Raw genomic sequence first — 25,080 nt, 5'->3', positions numbered from 1 at the left:
GATATTTCGCTGGTATTAAACGATACGTCCGGAAATATCATTATGGGAAGTCGGGCCTAGCAGACCATGCTCTGGATACCCCTGCACACAGGATCAACTGGAAAAACACAAAAGTACTACACAGAAACCCATATAAATCAGAGAGATTGTTCTTAGAGGCGACAGAAGCCCTAAAACACACTCCAAATCTCAACAAATATGGCTGTATTAACTTGCCGAAGATCTGGGAGACAGTCATATTAAGAAAAAACTAGCACTTTTCTAGGACTCTAGTAATATATGATAGCGGTTTTTTTTTTTTTTTTTTCAGATAGATGGCGCCAAAATCAGGACTCTAGTCTTTGTGTTGCTGCTACAATTTTGTTTAAGTACACCATGTTGTTTTAGTCTCGCGTATTGTGACAAACAGTGTTTTTGTGCTCTGAAGATGCTGGTTATAATACCAGCGAAATATCAGCATCAAGTTAATAAATTAATTATTTACTTAGTTTCTGTGTTCTATTATACCGTTAAAATAATAAACAACAAAATCTTGCAATAGATGTAATTTCCTAAATAAAGAAATAGAAACACATTTTCAAGGGGTGTGAGATTTTATTTTTAGATTCAAGGGGATTATAACACCGGCCAACAAAAAAAAATTTTTTTTCTGCTGATTATGATCTGACACTTGTTTTTTACTAATTTGGGTGTGCTGATTTCAAATATCAAACCCATTTTTCTCTATCACGTCAGGTTTTTCCTCTATGGCATTTTCTTTTTGCTAATTTGTAAGTTTTTGATAGTTTCAAGGAGTCAGTACTATTTAGAGGATCAAAAAAATCAATTTTTTAGTATTATCTTCTATAATATTATTTTCTGAAAGTATGTACTTTTAAAAATCTGTTCCTAACTTTTTATCAAGAAATTCGAAAAATTCCCGAAGATATAGCCTATTATTCAAAGCGGTGCGCAGATCAGAATCGGAGTGCTCACCACTCTCGCTTGTTAGTAAACGAATAAATGCGTAAGAACCTGCAACGGCACGTACTGGCGCATTGAATGCGAGAGAGGCCGATAACCGACCTAATACATTTAGGTGATGAAAAGTAGGCGATGACAACTGCCTAAAACAAATGAATGCTATGTGCGTCATATAGCAATCATTTGTTGATATCATTCATTGATATCAACAAATGAATATATCAATATATTAACAAATGAAAATGAGTATAGCATTCATTGAAAATTTCCAGCACCTAGGTTGCAACATGAGCATAAAGCTTCATTTCTTATACAGTCATCTTGATAGATTTCCCGAGAATTTAGGTGCTGTAAGCGATGAACAAGGCGAAAGATTTCATCAAGACTTAAAAACTATGGAAGATCGGTACCAAGGAAGATGGGGTTCTCACATGATGGCCGACTACTGTTGGAATATTCAAAGGGATTGCCAAAACAGAACACACAGCAGAAATTGCTACAAACAAAAATTTATTCCCTGAAACTCATGTGTAAGTAAAATTGTTATTTTTTTATAAATATTCTTGTAATTTTTAATGAATATTGTTAAGTAGTTATGTATCTAATTATCAGCCTCTCTCACATTACGTGCCGTTTCAGGTTCTTACGCATTTATTTGTTTACTAACAAGCGAGAGTGGTGACAGCTCCGATTCTGATCTGCGCACCGCTTTGAATAATAGGATATATCTTCGGGAATTTTTCGAATTTCTTGATAAAAGTTAGGAACAGATTTTTAAAAGTACATACTTTCAGAAAATAATATTATAGAAGATAATATTAAAAAATCGATTTTTTTTGATCCTCTAAATAGTACTGTCTCCTTAAAACTATCAAAAACTTACAAATTAGCAAAAAGAAAATGTCATAGAGGAAAAACCTGACGTGATAGAGAAAAATGGGTTTGATATTTGAAATCAGCGCACCCAAATTAGTAAAAAACAATTCTCATATAAAAGATAGCAAAAATTGTGTTGGACTGTGTAATCAACTCGTAGACCAAAGGTTAAGTCGGCAGAATATGTGCCATCCATATTCTTGCGATTTTTGTTAAGATTAGGGTGGTCGATAAGAATTTCACAGGCCTTCTTAAATTTATGCTTATACCACGGTTTGGTGATGTAAACAACAGGTACCTTTCCAGTCAATTCTATGAAGAGTATTCAGGGTATGATCAGAAAGGCCAGATGATTTACTATATTTATTAAAGTTAATATGCCATTTATGATCCTTTTTTCTGATAGGAATTGTGCGAGACTCCACTTAAAAGCAAAAATAAACTAGATTACAATAAAACTGTAGCCATTCCATACATTAAAGGTATATCAGATAAAATAAACAGAATACTACAGAAATACAACCTTAATATTGGATATCGTAGTGTGTAGTGTTCGTGCAAGCTCCTGATAAGATAAGTATTATTTTCAGTTATCGTTGATAAAATTAGTTAATATTGCGTAGTTTTGTTTGCCTTGCGTATTTTAGTGCATCTGTTTGTGTGTTTTTGGTGTGTATAACTTATTATTTGATAAAACACGTTGCAATAATTATGGCATCTGTACGAAGGAAAATGGCGGCCAGTAATGATGGTTCGCCATCGTTATCAAAGAACAATAATATAAAAGAAATGAGTCAGTGTACTAGCTGTGAAATGTACGCTTTACGGAGTGCGGTCGGAGTGTGGATAGATGATAATAAAGGATTGAATGTGTGTAGAAAATGTAGGGAGAATGAGGAATTGAAGTGTATTTCGGATCGTGAGTGTGATATTTTTGTCAAACTTCAGAATGAAGAAAATAGCGATATGACAAGAAACGGCAAGGTTATACATGAGAATTATGAGAGTGTGAATGTATAAAGTGTGAATGATAGTATTAATGGTTTCTCAGAGAATAAAAAAGATGAGATATATGCATTGAATGAGATCGGGTTGTTGAATGGTGCGATAGAAAGGGCAAAACAGCAGCTAGAGTGCATGAACAAAAGTCGAACGAATGAACCAACCAATAATAAAAGGTATGACAGGAAAAATAGGCATATGAATGTGAACATGAACAAAATGAAGGATAGAGTGCTGTATGGAGACTCGTTAGTACGAGGTGTGTTAGTAGAGGATTTGACAAAATCGTACCAACCTGGTGCGACCATAAAGGATGTAACTGAGTCTATTAGAGAGCAAAAGGAAAGGGTGAAAGAAATGATTGTTGTGGCAGGTATGAATGATTTGAAAGGAGATAAAATTGAAAATAGAAGACCTGAATGAATTGTTTGAGGTAGCAAAAGAAAAGAGTGAGAGAGTTAGAATGATTAGTCTTTTGCCACGGTATGACAGTGAAATTTCTAAAAGGAGGGCCATAATTGCGAATGACTTTATGCGTGGGTTATGTATGACGAGTGGTGTGGAATTTGTGGACGTGTGGAGTGAGTTTGATGGGCGAAAGGATCTATATAAGATGGATGGCTTGCATTTAAATGGTTATGATGTAAGAAGACTTGAGAAAATGTTGCTGAATGTAGTGGATGTGCAAATTCAGGGAAACTAGATTTGTTAAGGGGGGGGGAGTTGAATCTAAGAATGAATATAATATGCTAGAGCAAATAAGGACAACAAACCAGAGTGGGATAGTTAATATAAGGCATCAAGGTAGGGTTGGGGCTAATGGGGGTCTTAAATTCATGTACACTAATACTAGGAGTATTAGGAACAAGAAGGAAGAGTTTTTGGCCATGGTTGGCACTTCCAGACTACAGGTTATTGGTATTAGTGAAACATGGCTGACTGTAAATGATATAGCTAGTGGGATTGAATGTGATGGGTATAGTGTGTTCAGGAATGACAGAGAGAAAAAAATGGGGGAAGGAGTATTGTTGATGATAGCTGATGAGCTACAGCCAAGGAGAATAGAAGTTGAATTGCAGGATAGAGAAAAGAGCACATTTGAGGCCATTTGGTATGAGATTGTGGCTAGCAGAACTAAATATACAATTGGGTGCTGCTATAGACCAGGTGATGGAAAAGATGGTGGTGACAATATGCACAAGCAAATAGATGAAATGAGTGGAAGGAGGGTGATTATTATGGAAGATTTCAACTATGGTCGCATTGATTGGAGTGAGGAGAGGACACACGGGAGGAAGGAATTGGATTTTATGCGGTTATTAAGTGATAACTATCTGCAACAGCATGTAATGGAAAATACTAGGGGTCAGAGAGTGCTTGACCTAGTAATTACATCTGAGGATTTGGCTGTAACAAATATGACCACATTGCCACCAATCGGTGAGAGTGATCATAGGGTCTTCACTTGGGAGGTGGCTAAAGGTGTAGAATTTTCAATTAAGACAGGGTACATGTGGAATTATTGGGCTGGAAAGTATGACAAGCTTAGGCGTTTGATTGGCTCAGTGCCGTGGCATGTACAACTGCAAGGACTAGAAGTTGATAATGCATGGGAGGTAGTTAAGAAGTGCTTGCATGAAGCAATGGCTGACTGTATACCTAGAGTCCGAATAATAAATCAAGTAGGGGTTAAATGGATGAATAACACCATTAAGCTTGAGCTGCAAAAAAAGAAACAACTATGGAGGGAATTTAAGGAGAAAGGTGACCGGCAGGCACACGAACGGTATAAAGCGCAGGCCAGAACGGAGACGAGTGTAGTAAGAAAAGCAAAAAAGGATTAAAGAACATTGGCCATGCAGGCTAAAGAGAATCCTAAACAGTTTTTTAGATATGTAGCAAGTAAAAGGAAAAATGTACATGGCAGAATGATTTTAAAGAATGCCGATGGTAGGGAGGTAACTGAATCAGTTGAGATAGCTGAGTTACTGAGTGAGCACTTTGCAAGAATATATCATCCAGGTGGTGACATTGCAGAAACGAATAAACCAGTAGATTATACGGGAATTGTGGTGAATGAAGTGGAGGTGAGTAGTCTATTGCATAACCTCAATGTCAATACATCTGTGGGATTGGATGGTATACCAGCTCGTGTACTACGAGAAGCAGCTAAAGAATTGTCAGTACCCTTGACCATTTTGTTTAATTTGAGTCTCAGGTCTGGGTTAGTCCCGAGCAGGTGGAAGAAGGGAAAATAGTTCCACTGCATAAAGGTGGTTCCAAGACTGCTGTTGTAAATTACCGACCGATTAGCATATCAGGAATCATTGTCAAGGTCTTAGAGAAATTAGTCAAGAAAAGAATACATGATTGGATAGATGAAAATGGGATATTGTATGGGGGACAACATGGTTTTGTGAAGGGTAGATCATGCCTCAGTAACTTGCTCACGTTTTATAACACAGTGACGGCTGAACTGGATAGGGGTAATGGGTTTACAGTGATACTACTGGACCTTGCCAAGGCCTTTGACAGGATACCACATGGAACCCTATTCAGTAAACTGGAGCAGATGGGGATAGATATAGGGTTGGTAAGATGGATAGGAGGGTGGTTGAAGGAGAGATACCAGGGAGTGGTTTATTCAGGAGTGGAGTCAAAAAGACGTCTTGTGACTAGTGGAGTGCCGCAAGGCTCTGTTCTTGGACCACTGCTTTTCAATTTGTTTATCAATGATATTGGAAAGGATTTGAGAGGAAGTGTTCACTTGTTTGCTGATGATGCAAAGTTGGGTAGAGCAATTGTGAGTGCACAGGATGTCAAAATTTTACAGGATGATTTGGATAGTTTGGAGGACTGGGCTAGGAAAAATGGATGTCAGTTTAATGTGGCAAAGTGTAAGGCTATGCACTTTGGGGTGAAAAGAATAGCAGCAGTATATCGCATAGGTGGAACCGTACTCCAGGAGATTGATGAGGCCAGGGATTTGGGAGTACTGGTGGATAGGGAGTTGAAGTTTAGGGGGCACATTGCAAAAGTAACTAAAACAGCTCACCAAATCACTTGGCTTATGAAAAATACTTTAACATGCAGAGAGAAGCAAGTTGTTGTTCCTCTGTATCGAGCCTTGATAAGACCCCATCTGGACTTCTGTGTCCAGTTATGGGCACCAGGGTTTCTTCGTGATGGGGAGGAAGTGGAGAGGGTCCAGAGACGAGTGACCAAGATGATAGCAGGTCTGTGGAATGAACCTTATGAGAATAGGTTGAGGATTTGTGGGTTGCAGAAATTGGACGATAGGCGAAGGAGGGGTGATATGATTGAAACATTCAAATTACTGAAGGGTTTTTATAAGATTGATCCAGAAGATATTTTTGAAAATATGACTGGTGGTTGGAGGACTATGGGCCATGCATGGAAGCTGGGCAAGAGCGTGGTTGACAAGGGTGTTAGAGCTAGGTTTTTTACTTGGAGAGTGGTGAATGAGTGGAATAAGCTTTCAGAGTCTGTTGTGGGTGCTATGACTGTGAATGAGTTCAAGGCAAGATATGATAGATACTGTGTAAATGTTGAATAGTTGTTCCAGACATGATGTTAGGGCCTCCCTCGATGAGTCTGTCGACTCCTTGGAGTTTCCCGGAACAATAATAATAATAATAATAATAATAATAATGTCACTTTAAACCTACTGCAAAATTAAAAAACTTATTCAACTCATCCAAGGTTCCACTTCCTCCACTGGCCCACCCTGGAATATACCGTCTTCATTGCACATGTAATCTCTCCTATATATGCGAAACAGAATGCACACTTCCTATTAGAAAAAAGGAATACTACCTCATAGCATACTACCATTCATCCTTCTTCTTAGACAGCCACTGAATGTCTGGATATTTGGACAGCATAATAGTTATATATTTTAGCTGCATTTCTCTTAGATATTCTGTTTATTCATTTAAATTGTGATGTTGGCTCCTCAAGATATTTCAGTTGGATATACTGCTGTTGAGTACAATTGATGAAATTATATTGATATAATTTTGATATAAATATTGATATTATATTGATATAAATTAGACGGCCTGGTTGGCCGAGTGGATAGCATATCCGCTCTCCAGCCAAAGGCTGTGGGTTCAAATCCCGTTGTAGGCATGGATGCTTGTGATTGTCTGTGGAAATACCAGTGGTGATCGACAGTAGATGGTGTTGGGGTAGATGTGGTCAGTTGATGATTGAATGGTGGAAATGGACTTGTAGAGCAGGTGCCCTCCCTCGATGAGTCCTTGGACTACCTGGAAGTGTCAAATAATAATAATAATAACTATCATATATTTCCATAATTACTGTTAATATTTTCCGGCTACTGTAATCATTTTTACTGAGTGCTGACCTTATGTAGTATCTTGCTGCAAAAGATTAAAATTCTATTTTAGTATGATAAATTTGATAAAATATTATTTATTATACTAAATAGAATAAGTGAAAAAAAATTTAAATATTCACCTCTTAACAATCCCTGAATGAAGCTGAAGCTTTTCTCCAATAGCTTGCAGAAACTGTTCCCACCTAGTGATCTCCATTCTAGTATAAATACATTTTTGTGGAGGTGTGGTATCATCCCCATTTCTATATATGCTGAAATTTTTTCATCGAACACTTTAATAAAGCTAAAGACAATACAATTTTAAATTATCAAATTTAAATTAAAATATTGTGATAATTATATAAAATGATTTTTTGTAGATATAATTACATTTTGTTAGACTAACATTTTGTTCCACCAGAACTCTTAACCAATACAAGATAAACACACAAAGACCTCACCAAATTGTGTGGGTTGCAAAGTTTAGTTAACAAGCAGAAAAGAGGGTGTTTCTATTATAAACAAATTTTATAAAGATTAACAGAAAAGAAATTTTTCTATACATGACAAGTAGGACGAGAAAGGGTCACTCCTGGAATTTGAGCAACAGTGTTATTTGCTTTGATTTGATTTTTTTTGCTTGGAGTGTGGCGAATTATGAAATTGATTGCCAAAAGTAGTTGTGAGTGCCTCTGACAGTGAATGAGTATGACCATAATAATAATAATAATAATGTCTTAGACCAACCAAATTCCACTTAATATATATTCTTGTGAGTCATGAAGCAAGCTGAAAACCAATTTTCTAAAACTGATTTCGATTTGAAAGAATTTTCAAATCTGAAAATTCGTTCAAATCCAAAATTTGCATAATTCATCTTTCAGTGTTAATTCTTTTCATCATTGGTTTTATGTTTTTCATTTATCTGAATGTATTTTCTGCTCTCATTTGTCAGTATCTAGTACACATCACTTTTAATTGTATACTGTCTTGGCTCTGATCAAGTCCTGTTTCAAGTTTTTCTTATCTTTAGCTTCAAAATGTTCACACAAGTATCTAAATTAATACCCTTTAATTAAAATTTCATTTAACTTTTATTTTTTTAGCATTTGCTGTTTTAAGGATACTTGTGACATAAGACTGAATGATATATGCACATAAACACAAGAAATATATTTAATTAACCAAATATTTCAGTCTGGAAATAGCAGACCATCCTCAGTGGTATTACAAGAACTGTTTTAAAAAAAAAATACAAGCTAGAATACTAACAATAGATCGTTTAAAATAGAACACGCCACGTGATGTTATATCACTAAGTATGAAACTGAATATTTTGAAGTAGAGACATGATTGAAAAAAAAAACATAATAAAATAAAATAAATAAATAAATAATGAGTAATCTTGATTAGACTTTCCCATAATTTTGATATTGATATACAGTCATTACAATTCAGGTTGGGACGATGGAGCAAGGCCCCTACGCTTTCCTTGCATAGATCCCGTTATAGGTTTGAACATTTATTCAAGGAAAGCATAGAGGCCTTACTCCATCGTCCCAACCTGAATCGTAATGACTGTATATCTATATCAAAGATCTGGGAAAGTCTAATCAAGATTACTCATTATTTATTTATTTATTTATTTTTATTTTATTTTTTTTTCAGTCATGTCTCTACTTCAAAATATTCCGTTTCATACTTAGTGATATAACATCACGCGCCGTGTTCTAGTTTAAACGATCTATTGTTTATTATTATTCTAGCTTGTATTTTTTTTTAAAACTGTTCTTGTAATACCACTGAGGATGGTCTGCTATTTCCAGTCCAAAATATTTGGTTAATTAAATATCTTTCTTGTGTTTACGTGCATATATCATTCATTTTTTTAGCATAGTCATTACAAAGAGACTGATTCATTGCCAAAACAGCTTAACTTTATCTTTCGTACTTGAAATAAATAATTATATTCTATAAATTAAAGAGACCAAGAAATTATATTCTTGGTTTAATCCTTTATCCAAATGTAAGTAAACAAGTTTGTGCCTGAACTAATTTCAGAAATGGGTTAACTCATAAAGAAGCTAATGATTTCACATCACTTGCCTTAGTATCTCATAATGCAAAGCACATATCCTTATGGACATGTATAATGCTATGCATTATGGGAAGGGTCACTACCCAGACCGGTTTCAACCTTTATTCAGGTCTCATCAGTGGAAGCCAGCCCCAGAGGTGATACTAAGGTTGAAGTACAAGGGTGGTCTGAAAAGTTCTCTGCCCAACAATGAAAAAACGAATTTATAATTTCCAAGTTATTTTTATTTTTCAACATAATCTCCCTTAAGACTATTACACATATTTCAGCGATGATAAACTTTATCATTATATGGTTCCTGTAGTGGTTCTCAGTAAGATCTGCAATCACCTCTTGATTCGAAGAAAAACGCTGACCACCTAGGAAGAGTTTTAGTTTTGAGAAGAGATATAAGTCAGATGGAACTAAATCTGGGGAATAGGGTGAATGTTCCAACAATTCATAGTGCAGATCCCTTAATTTTTCCATTGCCTAAACACCTTTGTGGGCAGGCGCATTGTCCTGATGAAATATGATTTTTTCCTTCTGCAAACCAGGTCTTTCCTCGCAAATTTTTTCATCTAGTCTGGTTAAAAGATCAGAATAATATTCCCCAGTTATTGTTTTACCATTTTCAAGAAAATTAATAAGCAAAATACCTTTAGCATCCCAAAACACCGATGCCATGAACCGACTTTGTCTTCTTTGGAGCTGAGCAATCAGCTTCTGTCCACTTTTTGACTGCTGTTTGGATTCTGGTGTGTAATGTTGAATCCAAATCTCATCCATAGTAATAAATCGATGCACAAAATCAGTTTTATTCTTGTTAAAATGCTCCAAACACTGTTCAGAGATTTGCGAGTGCGTTTTTGATCTGCTGTGAGCAAGAGCGGCACCCATCTTTCACAAAGCTTTTTCATTTGCAATTCTTCATGCAAAATATATCCTAAACGTTCTTTTGAAATGCATATAGTCTCAGCAATTTCATGCACTTTGACTCACTAGTCATCCAATACCATATTGTCTCTGGTGTTGTTACACTTTTTGGACGTCTTTCATGTGGATCATCTTCAAGGCTGGTAAATTCGGCAGCCCATTTCTTAATTGTCCAGAACGAAGGAGAAGAGTGTCCATAAACTTTTATGAACTTCGAATGAATTTCTTTTGCCGTTAAACCTTCTTTTACAAAGAATTCTATAACAGCATGATACCCAATTTTATCCATTTCAAGCGATACAGACAATACTTTTGTGTCAGACAGCTGTATAAAACAAACTACTTGATAGAATGACTTTCAATTTCACAAGGATGCTTATGACAGATGTACCAACTTAGAAAAAAAAATCTTGCCAATAGTGTTACCACCTATGGCCAAGGCCAAGAACTTTTCAGACCACCTCGTAATGCAGTAGTCATATTTTCAGATACGAGTAGCCAAAAGGTGTCGCACCTATTTATTAAATTACTCTGGATTAGACCTACACCCTCTGTCCAAAAAGAAACCGAACTTTTTGAAAATAGAACTAGCGGCGACACCTGTTGTATCTTTTTGTTGTCGAAAGCAGCAACCTTCCTTAGTGTTGTGTCAACTGTTTATGATATTTGTTTCATTAGAAACTGAGTTATAGTGCCAAAATTGACAGTGTGTTTTGACGAACGGCCGGCCGTCACTATATTCATGCCGTACACGACGAATTCTCGCTATCAATGGTGTCAAAACTTCAAGATAAAACTCACCATTGACTGTTTGGCCAGGCAGAATGAATTCTTTGTGGATGATGTAATTGGAATCGTAAAAACAAATCAGCATTGTCTTTACTTTTGACTTCTCCAAGCAACTTTTTTTCAGATGCTCCCCTTCAGGTGGTCTCCACTCAGCACTCTGGCACTAGTTTCCGGCTCATACTCAAAACACCACGTTTTCACCAGTAACAATCATTTCAAGGAAGTTTGAGTCCTTACGAGCAGTTTTAATGAGGTCCTCGCAGTGTTGAATTCGATACATTTTTTGGTCGTCAATCAACTTGTGGCGAACAAATCGCAAATTCAATTTACCAAGGCCCAAACTCTCCGTCAAAATGTTGTGCACAGTTGATTTTGGAATCCCCAATTCATCTTCAATCAATCTCACAGATGCTTTCGGGTTTTCTTTGATGAAATTATGCACTTTTTGGATGTTAATTTCTCTGAGTCCAGTTTTTGGACGGCCTGGTTTTTCGTCATCCTCAAGTGTCTCAGGACCACTTTGAAATCGCTTAAACCACTCGTAAACTTGAGTACAGAATAAGCATTCATCGCATGCTTCTTGAAGCATTTGATGCATTTCAGTAAAACTTTTACAAAGTTTAACACAAAAGTCAATCACAGCTCTGTTTGAAACTCATTTTCCGACCATTTGTCAAAACACACTGTCACTTTTGGCACTATAACTCAGCTTCTAATGAAACAAATGTCATAAACAGTTGACACAACACTAATGAAGGTTGCCGCTTTCAACAACAAAAAGATACAACAGGTGGTGCCACTAGTTTCTTCTATTTTCGAAAAGTTTGGTTTCTATTTGGACAGAGGGTGCAGTTGTTGTAAGTTTTTCCACTCGGTCATACTATAAATTAAAGATACCAAGAAATTATATTCTTGGTTTAATTCTTTATCCAAGTGTAAGCAAACAAGTTTGCACCTGAACTATTTCCAGTCCTGAAAATATTTGCCTCTGCACTCTTTCCACAGCTAATTTATCCCCTTCAAATCATGGAGAGCAATTTTGAGCACAATAGTCCAAGTGTTGTCTGATGAGAGTTTTATATAATGGAAAGACAACTCTTTTATCTCTGAGGTCAGCATCCTTCTCAGTTTTGCAGCAATCCTCTGGGTTGCCTTTACCACCTTTGCAAGATGTTCCCGTTTGTATTTCAGGTTTCTACCAATCATCAAACCCAGATTCCTTGCCTCACCCCCCCCCTCTTCCTTCAGCACAGTTCCTCCAAAAGGGTATGCAGTCTCTCGTCGATGTATCCCAAATTTCAAGACTTTACATTTAGCTGCATTATCCCCCACTCATTTGTCCATCTGTCCAGTTTATTATCTAAATTTTCTTGCATGGCTACCACATCTGCAGTATTACTAATAACCCTTCCCAGCTTCACATCATCTGCAAACAACTGAATATCCCCCCCCCCTGCAATCCACTGATATAAAGGTTAAACAATACAGGTCTCAGTACTGAGTCCTGTGGGATCCCACATGACTCCTTGATACTGCTCCCCCCAAAAAACTCTCTGATACCTATCAGATAGCCAATCCTGAATCTAGTTCACTAACCTGACATCTAAACCCACCATGTGCTGCAATTTAAACAGCTTATCATGTGGTATCCTGTCAAATGCTTTGTAAAATCCAAAAAAATAGCAGAATATGCCTTTCCCTCATCAACTGCTCTTGTCACTTTATTATAAAAGGCAATCATATTACCAAAACAAGAGTGCCTCTTAACAAATCCATGCTGACTCTCACAGATAACATTACCCTCATCTGCTCAAAGCAGTAAATGATCCCTCACTAATTTCTCCAAGATCTTACAACTACAGATGAAATAAAAACTGGTCTATAGTTTGACAGTTCCAATCTGCTTCCACCCTTATGCAATGGCACTATTTTACCCTCCTTCCACTTCTTGGGTACCTTTCCCATGGCCTTTCATTGAAAAGCCAGGTCAACAGAACTGTCAGTTCTTTAGCTCATTCTCTCAAAACCAATGTCAAATTCCCATCCAGTCACATTGCTTTATTCACATCCACAGTACTCAGTATTTGAAACACACTATCTTCTTGTATTTCCTAAGCTTGAACCTGCCCTATCCCTCTAGTAATAACACCTACTTCCTCCAGGCTGAAATACCCCAATAAAGTGTTCACTGAACAATTCCACTATGTCCTTTGGCATCAGTCACTCTATTCCCATTTTTATCCAACAATGTCATTCTTCCACAACCATTTCTTCCCCTACTGGCCACATAGCAAAAAAAAAAAATTCCTTAGGATTTTCTTTGGATCTCAAGGCCAATCACTTCTCATATTCCAGTTTTGCCTTCCTTACCATACTAGTCACTCTCCTGGCCTGAGTCTTATATTTTTCATACATTCTGCTCTCCTTATATCTCTTCCATAATATCTTTTTTATCTGTAGTTCCTGTTTGATATTGCTTGCCATCCACTTTAGACCAAATTATGTTCTCTTATTCACTCGCAGGCCGGCCTAGTTGGCTGAATGGTTAGCATATCTGCTCTCCAGCCAAGGAGGCTGTGGGTTTGAATCCTGGATGTTTGTGATTGTCTTCCACCTTCATACATTCATTCATCGAAGTATAAATACACCTCTCCCAATATGGACTGGGTCACCATGGGAGAAGTAGACCCAATCCTCCTGCAATGGGAGAGGCCTTCACCCTGTAGTAGGCAGAAAACAGGCTGATCATCATCATTCACTCGCAGTATACAGCTTGCTATAGCTACTAATAAATATTCCTTCACAAGTTCCCAAGCACTGATTTCAGTCAATTCATCCTATTCCTCCCTCCATGGAACTGCCCCAAGTTGATATCTAAGACTATTATAATCACCTGCCTTATAATTCCAAATACGTTCCTTTCTCTTTGATACTACTGCATGTCTATTCATCTTTTCATCTTCCAAGTCAAAACCACATGGTTACTCTCTCCAACTGGGATGGAGATACCAACTAAGTTATATAATCAGCTCTTCTGATGCTATGATCAAATCTAAGACTCTTGAACCTCATATTCCTTCTAATGCATGTTGCCTAAGACATTTTCCCTCAAGAATTCCAGAAATTCCATTCCTTATTACTACATGCAGTTACCTCTTCCCAATTTATACTGCTGTAATTAAAATCTCCCATAACAATCATTCTTCTTGCACAACAAATCTGCCCAACATTAGAATACTGCTATTACATTTGGGATAGTGCACCAAAGAACTCTAAAAATTCTTGATGCAGTTCAGAATAGAGACATTCAATTGATTAATGACCTCTGTCTCACACTCTCTCTTCAGCTGCTGTCTCATAGACAGTGTCTTTATGGTGTCTCTTCTATAGATATTTCTGGGTACTGTTCAGCAGTACTAGCATCTGTTATGTCCCTTTCTTCTAAATCTACAGGAGATGAGCAGCGGCTGTCCAATATCATTTTCCAGCTGAATTGCTCACTCACCGAACATGTTACTCCCAGTCATCTTTTATTCCATCTGTCTTGGTTCTGTGAAACAGTCTTTCCCAAGGACTCCAATCTCCAGCTGTTTAAGAAGAATATCAATAGAATACTTCACTCTTGACTCCAGCCACATTTACATTTATTTATTGCTATAGGCCTTGTGGACTCTTGCATGTAGGAGTGATAAAAGAGTTGCATGTTAGAATAAAGGATAAGAGTAGGAGGGTAACAGAGCTGGTTAAGGGAAATGAACATATCACAATACATCTAAATTTTGTCAAGACATGTGACAGGGTTCCATATAAGAAATTGCTATATAAACTGAGCAGCTACATATAGAGTCAGGAATTGTCACAGAAAGCTGACTATGAGTGTTAAGAAGCATGTGAAGTCCAAATTCTTTTTGAAACATGAAGTGAATGTAAAACAGATTACCATTAAAATTGTGAGTGTATCTTCAGAAAATGAGTTCACGGAGAGAAATGATAGGTATTTAGGTATAAGGCAATTAAAAGGGGCCATCTCTCTCTCTCTCTTGATAAATCAGTTGGACTTCCTGGGGGAACCTTCATAATAATGATAAATTTATAGAATTCTGAAACTTAAAGATGGTTTGGATGTTCTTTATTACTAATAAAAATATTTACTAAATTAATTTATTATTTTAATTTAGAGAGCCACTGAATTTCTGTTATATGGTTCATTACCATCCAACAGTCATATTCATGAGACACTCCTTTTTTGGAAAAAAAAAAAATGTAAACATTAATTTTCAAAATTTTGCTTTTTCATCATTGTGGCAATTAATCCTTGGAAATTCATGTATCATTTATGTACAGGATGATCATAATTAAAGAGGAGGTATTCAGAACCATGTAGCAAAAAATGTATTGGACAAAATTCAACCAAACTTGCTGTAAGTACATTCTGGAACATGGAGTTTAGATTTATAGAAAAAACAAAACAAAACAAAAAGTATAAAATTCTGGCACCAGCAGACAACTGGTGCTAGAATTGCATGATATTTGCATAATCTCACTGTTTCTACTCGCAAGTTGGTGGATACAAGGAAGACCAAAATGGAATCATGCTATTCTGATATGACTGAAGTACTACTATGGATCTCACCTTACCAAAATATGCAGTGCTAGTCAAGCTTTACTAACAACAACAACGTGGTAATGCTGATGCTGTGCTTCCAGAAGTTGAAGGATAGGAGAAGATGTCCAATGACAATAATAAATTTTAGAAAAATGATTTTATGATTTGAAAATAGTGGATCTTTAGGAGTGAGACCAGAACGAGGGTGCAAATGGATTATTCCTTAACAAGTTGATGCAGTTGCAACAGCCATCATGAAATAAGGAATGAATAACACACACAAGGGTCCAGCAGTGCTCAGGCATTGTCAAGGCAACTGGACATGCAATACTCAACTCTTCGAAAATTCTATGTCAAATGCTGAGGTTTTTCTCTCATAACATCTCCCATATTGAAGCTTTGCTTAATGGTGATGTGGAAACTCCATTGCAGTTTGCTCTGACACTCTTAGCTCAAATGGAGGTTGATGATGCATGGCCATAGAAGATCTTGTGCAGTGACAAGGCACATTCTTATCTGAATGGTAGTGTTAACTCACACAACTGCCACATTTGGGCTGTGAATAACCCTCATGTTCCATTAGACCCCTTTACACTCACCAAAAATCTGAGTGGTTTAACTGTATCGCTTATTATTGGTCTGTACTTTTTCAAAGAACTTCTCCCGACAGGACCAGTGACTTGTACCACATCTGCTGTTAGGTATTGAACAATGCTGCACAACTTTGTTGTTCTGCAACTGCAGCAGCAAAGATATCTTGACTCTACCATATTTATGCAGGATGGAGCACCACCTCACACTGGATTGCCAGTACAGGAAATGTTACTAAAACACTTCACAGAACACAGAGTGATTAGTTGTGCATTTCCCACAGAATGACTACCTCATTCACCTGATCTCAACTCCTATGAGTTTTGGTTGTGGTGCCATCTGAAACGCGTGGTATATGAAGAACATGTTCCTGATTTAGCAACCTTGAAAGACAGAATAACACAGCATGTGAGACAAATCAATGCATCTGTCGCATTCTGCTGTAGAAAATGTCATTCACGGAATGCAGTTCTTAGAACATCTGAAAGGAGGACATATTGAACCACATTTGTATGTTATACAAACACGAAAATGGATTTGTTGTGCTTCTTCTAGCCATTACGAGTGTCAGAAGCTAAGGAGGTTGTTCAGTTAATGAGTGCTCACTTTGCTAAGATATATCAACCAGGTGTATGTAGTATGGTGCACAGTGCTACTGCTATGTTGGATGAAGAGTTAGAGGTTCATGAAAATGAGGGTGAAGAGCTTTTGCATAACCTGGATAAAAATTTGTCAATAGGGACAGATGGAATATCTGCTTGTTTGTTAAAGGAATGTTCAGCTATATTGGCTAGGCCATGCACACATTTGTATAACTTGAGTCTCAGCTCAGGAATGATACCACAGGAATGGAAGGAATGTAATATAGTTCCATTGCACAAGGGTGGTGCAAAAAGTGATGTGTCTAACTACCGACCTATTAGTATTTCTGGTGTGGTAGTGAAGATTTTAGAGAAGTTAGTAAGAACTAGAATACAGAAATAGGTAGACAATCATTCTATACTCTGCAGGGAACAGCATAGGTTTACTAAAGGAAGGTCATGTTTTAGCGATTTGCTCATATTTTATAACAATATTACGGCCGAGTTGGATAAAGGAAATGGATACACTAATAATGTTGGATTTTTCTAAGGCATTTGATAGGATACGACAAGATAGGCTGTTGCATAAACAGGAGAATATGGGATTGGAACATAATCTATTGACTTAGATCAGGAGATGGTTAACAGACAGATATCAAAAAGTGGTATACAGTGGTTGTGAATCTGTCAGACTTAAAGTAACCAGTGGTGTACCTCAGGGTTCAGTCATTGGGCCATTATTGTTCAATCTATACATTAATGACTTCAAGCAGGGTCTATCATCAGATTTGCAATTGTTTGCTGATTATGCGAAGATGGGCAGGGCAATCAGGGTTCTACTGAATATTCAGCAATTACAAAATGATTTGAATAGACTGGAAATCTGGCCAAACGAAAATGGCTATCAGTTTCGTGTTAGTAAGTATAAGGTTATACACTTTGGCGTGATTAGAGATCCAGCGGCATATTATATTAGCAGGGTTATGCTACAAGAAACTGAAGAGGCAAGAGATCTTGGTGTATTGCTGGATAAGAATTTAAAGTTCAAAGGTCACATAACAAAAGATGCAAATACAACTCAGAGGATAATTTCTATGCTGAAGCAAACCTTGACATGTAAGGATAAGGAAGTAATTTTGCCTCTTTATAAGGCTTTGATAAGACCACACTTGGATTACTGTGCTCAGATTTGGTCTCCTGGGTTCCAAGGGGATAAAGAAGCTGTGGAAAGGGTGCAAAAAAGAATTACAAAGATTATATCTGGATTATGGGATTTAGATTATGAGGGCAGATAGTGTGTATGTGGATTGCAGACTCTGGTTAACAGGAGAAAGAGGGGTGATATGAATAGAGGTCTATGAACTTTTGAATGGGTGTTATAGCATTTCAAATGATGAAATTTTTTGTTATATGGAAGGTGGGGAGAGAACACGGGGGCATCCAAATGGAAGTCAAGAAAGGGGTAAGAGCTAGGTTTTTCTCTCAGAGAGCAGTGAGTGAGTGGAATAATTTTCCCTTAAGGGTAGTGAGTGCATCTAGTGTAAATGAATTTAAGGGAAGGTATGATAGCTGGGTTGGGTAATTTACAGCCTCCCTCGATGAGTCCTTGACTCCCTGGAGGTCTCAGATGATAATAATAATAATATTAATAATTACTGTTTAATTAATCCTAAACTATGTGCTTATAGCACCAAATGTTCCCTGGTGGCAGAATTTTGTTCTATTTTTATCTTCTGTAAATCAAAACCCAATGTTCCAGAGTGTACTTACATCAATTTTGGTTGAATTTTGTCCAATACATTTTTCGCTACAGGGCTCTGAACACCTCCTCTTTAATTATGGCCACCCTGTATATACACAAACATATGCATGATGATCATGATAAAAACATCATGGAATAATCATCTAGAAACATTATCAATAATAATAATTTTTAAACTTACATTTTCAAATAAAAAGTCAGTGTGCAGCATTCATTGTTTAATTTAATTTGCACATTCTTATTTAAGATGAAGCAATGTGTCTCAAAGCAATGCTAATTACAGAAAAAATATAAGTATAGTAGTGCTGATTTGCAAAGCAAATTTTCCTTATAAAAATTTAGTTCTGAATTCTGATTAGAATTTTTGCTTACTGTAGAGTGAGAACTTCATGGGGGGATCTTGGTCGTCTCAAAACTGAACTATGCCTCTGAATAACTGACCTTGGCTGTTATTTAATAAGAAAAACCAACAGGAATACATTAAAATAGAGCAATTAATTTAAGCTATTTGCAATTATAATCCAAATAAATTATAAATAAAATGCAGTTCTCCTCTGAGTCTATGGACTCCTTGGATCACATTTATAGAATGATAATCAGTAATGTTACTTAGAATTTAGTTATACCAAAGTTATTCTTCTTCTTCTTATTATTATTATTATTATTATCATATGTATCATATGTAACCAAATGCATGCAATGTATGTATCACATGAAAACCAATGTATGCAATGTATGTACTATATGTAAACCAATGTATGTAATGTAAATATCAGATGTAAACAAATGTATGTAATGTAAATATCAGATGTAAACAAATGTATGTAATGTAAATATCAGATGTAAACAAATGTAAGTAATGTAGCATATGTAATCAAATGTATGTAATGTATATAATAACTGTAACAAATGTATGCAATGTAAAAAAAAAAAAAATTCTTTTAAATGTAAATCATGAGTTCACACTGTATGTTTGTGAGAATAAGGATATAATATTTAGATTGCATATGTGTAAATACTGTTGTATAATCACACCTTTTCAAACTTAAAAAAAAAACAAAAAAATAGTAAACTACAACATGTAATATTATACAACTTATGTAACTCTTAACAATATAATTGTAAATTATTATTATGATTGTTATATATAAAAAAAAAAAAAAAAACTGTTATCATCATTACTATTTAAATCTCATTATATGTAGCACAAAGAGCTGAATCTTGTAAAGTAATATACTGAATAGAAGATCTTTGTGCATATGTAAATATTTGAAAGAACAAAAAAAAAAAAAAAAAAATTATTATTATTCAGGCCTCCATGGAGTCAAAACACTCATCGTGGGAGGTCCTTCCTAAGAACATAAAGTCTGTCAAGACTCATCGAGGGGAGGTCCCCGCCTAAGAAACACAAAGTCTATCATACCACTCCTTAAACTCATTGACCGATCTCGCTCTCACCACTCCATCAGGCAATGCATTCCATAGTTCAACCACCCTCCATACAAAGAAACCACTCCTCACTCTCTTGCTCACAGTTTCCTTTCGTAACTTCCAGGGATGGCCTCTTGTCATCACTCCCTCCCGCTGTTCAACCAAGCGAAAGAACTCCTCAGTGTCAACCCTGTAACCACCTCTCAACAGTTTAAAAGTCTTAATCATATTACCTCTCCTTCTTCTATCCACCAAACTCTGCAGTCCACATTCCTTCAGCCGATCCTCATAACCAAAATTGTACAGTCCTGAAACCATCTTTGTCATCCGTCTCTGTACCCTTTCCACAGTTAATTTATCCCCTTCAAATCCTGGGGATCAAATCTGAGTGAGACTTACACAACAGAATGATAACCCTTTTATCTCTGCAGGTCAGTGTCCTTCTCATTATTGCAGCAATCCTCTGTGTTACCGTCACCACCTTTGCAATATGTCCCCTAAAATGTTTCAGGTTTCTATCAATCATCAACCCCAGATCTCTTGTCTCCCCTACTTCCTCCAGTATAACTCCTCCCATAGAGTATGCAGCATCCCATTGATGTTTCCCAAACCTCAAGACCTTACATTTTGCTGCATTAAACTGAGACCCCCATTCATTTGCCCATCTATATAGCTTATTCAAATCCTCTTGTAGGGCTACCACATCTGCACCATTACTAATAATCCTTCTCAGCTTCACATCATCCGCAAACAACCAGATATCCCCTTGCAATCCACTGGCAATGTCATTGATATAAAGGTTAAACAATATAGGTCCTAGTATTGAGCCCTGTGGGACACCACTTGTAACCCTCTGCCTCCTTGAAACTGCTCCACCATACACAAGTCTCTGATACCTATCAGACAGCCAATCCTGAATCCAGTTGACCAATCTGACATCCAGATCCATTTGCTGCAACTTAAATATCAGCTTATCATGTGGCACCCTGTCAAATGCCTTTGCTAAGCCTAAGAAAATTGCAGTATATGCCTTTCCCTCATCTAATGTTCTTGTAACTTTATTATAAAAGGCTAGCATATCGCTAAAACAAGAGCACCCCTTCACAAATCCATGTTGACTCGCCCAGATAACATTATCCTCATCTGCCCAATGCTGTATACCGTCCCTCACTACTTTCTCCAAGATCTTAACAACTACTGATGACACACAAACTGGCCTATAATTAGACACTTCCAGTCTGTTACCACCCTTATGCAATGGCACTATCTTACCTTCCTTCCATTCCCCTGGGCATCTTTTCTGCAGCCAGACTTTCATTGAAAAGCCAGGTTAAAGGCACTGTCAGTTCCCTAGCACATTCTCTCAAAACTCATGGTAAAATACCATCCAGTCCCAAAGCTTTACTGACATCCAGAGTTCTCAGAATCTGAAACAAACTCTCCTCCTGTACCGCTAAACCTCGAACCTGCCCTATCCCTCTAGCATTAAAACTGACTCCTCTCGGATGAAATACTACAATAAAATATTCATTGAACAATTCCACTATGTCCTCTGCATCAGTCACTCTATTCCCATTTTTATCCCACAATATCATTCTTCCACAGTCATTTCTCCTCTTACTGGCCACATAGCTAAAAAATTCCCTAGGATTGTCTTTGGATCTTAGGGCCAATCTCCTCTCATATTCCAGTTTCGCTTTCCTTACCACACTAGTCACTCTTCTGGCCTGTGTCTTATATTCTTCATGCATCTTCTCTTCACCTGTCTCCTTATATCTCTTCCATAGCCTATTTTTCGCATGCAATTCCTGTTTAATATTGTTTGTCATCCACTTTACTCCAAATTGTGTCCTCTTCCTCACTCGTGGTATACAACTTACCATTGCTGCTAACAAATATTCTTTCACAATTTCCCATGCCCTAATGATATCCCGGCCTTCCAATTCCTCCCTCCATGAAACCTCCCAAAGTTGACGTCTAAGACTATTATAATCACCTACTTTATGATTCCACATAAGTTCCTGTCTGTTTGATGCTCCTGCATGTCTATTCATTTTCCAAGTCAAGACCATATGGTCACTCTCTCCAACTGGTGGGAGAGATGTCATCTCAGTTATTATCAACTCTTCTGATGCTATAACCAAATCCAAAACTCTTGAACCTCTTGTTCTCTCTGTTACAAACTCTTGAGGGACAAATGTCTTAGGCATTTGTCCCTCAAGAATTCTAGAAATTCCATTCCCCTATTGATACATGCATCTTCCTAACTGTCTAAACATCTCCTGGTCCCCATCCTCTGTGCTTCTGGGTCTGTAGCAACGCCCCACTAAATATCCTGTCTTGCCCACCTCTACCTCACACCATATGCTCTCAAAATCATTTGTCTCACTGCCTTCCAAAGCCTCCACTCTTAGAGGACATAAGTCGTCACTTATCATAAGCAGTACCCCACCACCACGCTTTCCCCTCCTATCCTGCCGAATATGAATATAAAAAAGAAAATTTTAGTTTTAAAAATTAAATTGCAATTTATTAATTAAAAAAAAAATCCGCCTTTTATTTCCCCAAAGGAGTAAGTGAGGCAATTTCATCCTAACTTTTTGAATAATGGTAACAGCCAATCTCTATTCTCAGCAAGCAGAGATAGCTGGCTGAAGACTATCACTGATTCTCACGTGTATTCAGGAAGAAGAGCAGACCACTGCCACCTTCTCATCATCAATTTCCTGATATGTACCCCCAAGGGGTATTCAGGTTACTATGACAGCACTACATGATTAAGTTTACATTATTATTAATCTCCTATCAACAATTTTCCTCCAACTCAATCTATTACTTGTGAGCACTCCAATACGTCATATCTAACATTCTGTGCTTCAAAGGCACTTCTGACCAAATCAATCCACCTAGACATTGGTAGTCCTCTGGGTCTTTTTCCAGCACGTTGGCATCAAACACCAGTTTTGCTAACTTTCCTCACTCATTCTATTAAAGTGGCCATGCCACCTTAGATTAATCCTTAGCTCTGCTTACATCCTTGAATGCAAACAATGTCAAGTTTCTTCCTGATACTTTCATTTTTAATGATTCTCACTGATGCCATCTGTTCACTCTCCCAATTTTTCTCAGAACCCTCATATCTGTAGTATCTAGTCTTTGATAAAGCACTTGTGCTTTATCAAAGTGCTCTATCCAAGTGCTTTATTTCTAATCCAACTCTCAGATCCATAACTTAAAACTGGTTTCAACACTGTCTTATATACTGCTAATTTGGTGTTTGGCTAATTCTATCTTATTCCATATAAATTCAGCTGGCTACCAACCATATCAGTTTTGCTTATTCTGTTGTCTATTTCCAGATTTAACTTATCGTCATTGCTAAAAACTGTGGTAAATAGCTGATTTAGCTTGTTCTATAGACTATCTATTCAGAAGTCTATAGAAACTGAAGTTTTCTATGTTCCTGCCTATTTTCATAGTTTTGGTCTTTTCATTGCTGATTTTTTATGCCAAATTTGTTATTCAATTTCAAATCTGTTATTCAGTTTAGTTAGAGAATAATGAAGACTTGCACCTACATGTGTTTAGGAATACAATATCATCTGCATAAAGCAAAGAGCTAAGTTTGACATCTCCAATTCTAATATCAGGCCTAATGCCACTTTCTTCTTTAATAATGTGATCCATGTAGATGATGAATAAGAGTGGAGATAATGTGCATCCTTGTCTTTCCCCTGATTTTACATCAAACCATCTTCCTGTATTTACTTCACTTCTAACTGCTGACTGACAACTTAAATATAGACTATGTATTGCTTTGTATAATGCTCCATTAACCCCATATAATTGAAGTGTTTTGAAAAGCTTTTCTCTGGGCACCTTGTAAAATAGAAGATAGTATAGAAGATACTTCAGAAGAAGTTACTTGGATAAAATAATATTTCTTAACGAGCTTAAATTATAACCAAGTGAAAATACTCTCTACAACATCTCTAATCCAGAGTATTTTAATGACGAGGTGATATATGTTGAAAGTTTTTTTCACTTGGTTATACTATAAATTAAAGATGCCAAGAAATTATATTCTTGGTTTAATCCTTTACCATGTGTAAGCAAACAATGCGTGTGCCTGAAGTATGTTCATGACTGGGCTACTTGTATATAGAGGTTAATAACTTAACACTAATTATACTAGAGGGCTGCAAGGTGTATTGTGTTAGAAAGGAGCTCCAAAAAAGATAAGTGCTATTTTGAGTAATAACTGGCGATATTACTAGCATTTTATTATAGTATTGTTTATTCTTGAAAACTAGTGTGTGTCTGTGTGATCTTTGGAGTGATTTCTGCATAATTTGCTGATGCTGATGTTTTTGCTGATGATGCAAAGTTGGGCAATGCAATAAAAAATCAAGCTGATGTTGAGAGTTTGCAGGATGATTTAAATAGGCTAGCAAAATGGGCAAAAGGTAATGGATATCAGTTCAATGTGAAAAGTGTAAAATTATGTATTTGGGGATTAAAAGATTACCAGCTGTGTACCACACTGATGGAATGGTACTCCAAGAGATTGATGAGGCTAGGAACTTGGGAATGTTGGTGGATAGGGAGTTGAAATTCAGAGGGCACATTGCCAAGGTGTCCAAGATAGCACATAGGATTATTTCGTTATTGAAGAACACACTGACATCCAGAGATAAAGAGATTATTATCCTCTTTATAGGGCATTGTTACTTCCACATCTGGATTACTGTGCTCAAGTCTGGTCGCCTGGATTCTTTGGAGATGAGGAGGTGGTGGAGAGGGTTCAGAGGAGAGAGAGAGAGAGAGACAAGTTTGGTGATGGTGTAAAAAATGCTCCCTACATTGATAAATTGAGAGATTGGTTGATAGGTGAGGAGATATGATTAATTTAAATAGAAACATTTAAATTACTAAAAGGTTTTTATAAGACTGATGCAGGGGAAATATTTCAGCTGTATGATAGTGATCGAAGAACAAGAGGTCATCCCTGGAAATTAAGGAAAAGTGTGGTTAGCAAGGGTGTGAGAACTAGATTTTTTCTGTGGAGAGTGGTGAATGAATGGAATGCATTGCCTGACTCAG

The 25,080-nt window shown here is 36.8% G+C and overlaps 1 protein-coding gene across 1 annotated transcript in view; it reads right to left on the bottom strand.

The window, feature by feature from the left end:
• Positions 1 to 25,080, bottom strand: part of LOC150098735 (doublecortin domain-containing protein 2-like) — a 138,773-nt gene that overhangs the window by 69,053 nt on the left and 44,640 nt on the right. The window contains exons 3-4 of the mRNA XM_090405739.1: positions 18,919 to 18,992; positions 7,345 to 7,476 (exon numbers count right to left, since the gene is read on the bottom strand). Of these exons, the coding sequence (XP_090261865.1) occupies positions 7,345 to 7,476; positions 18,919 to 18,992 (206 nt within the window). The remainder of the gene's footprint in view (positions 1 to 7,344; positions 7,477 to 18,918; positions 18,993 to 25,080) is intronic.

The sequence above is a fragment of the Typopeltis vanoorti genome, chromosome 15 (assembly GCF_054136105.1).
Source record: "Typopeltis vanoorti isolate ZY-2024b chromosome 15, IOZ_Tvanoo_1.0, whole genome shotgun sequence".
Classification (NCBI taxonomy): Eukaryota; Metazoa; Arthropoda; class Arachnida; order Uropygi; family Thelyphonidae; genus Typopeltis; species Typopeltis vanoorti.
This window is presented reverse-complemented; position numbering and strand designations above follow the sequence as displayed.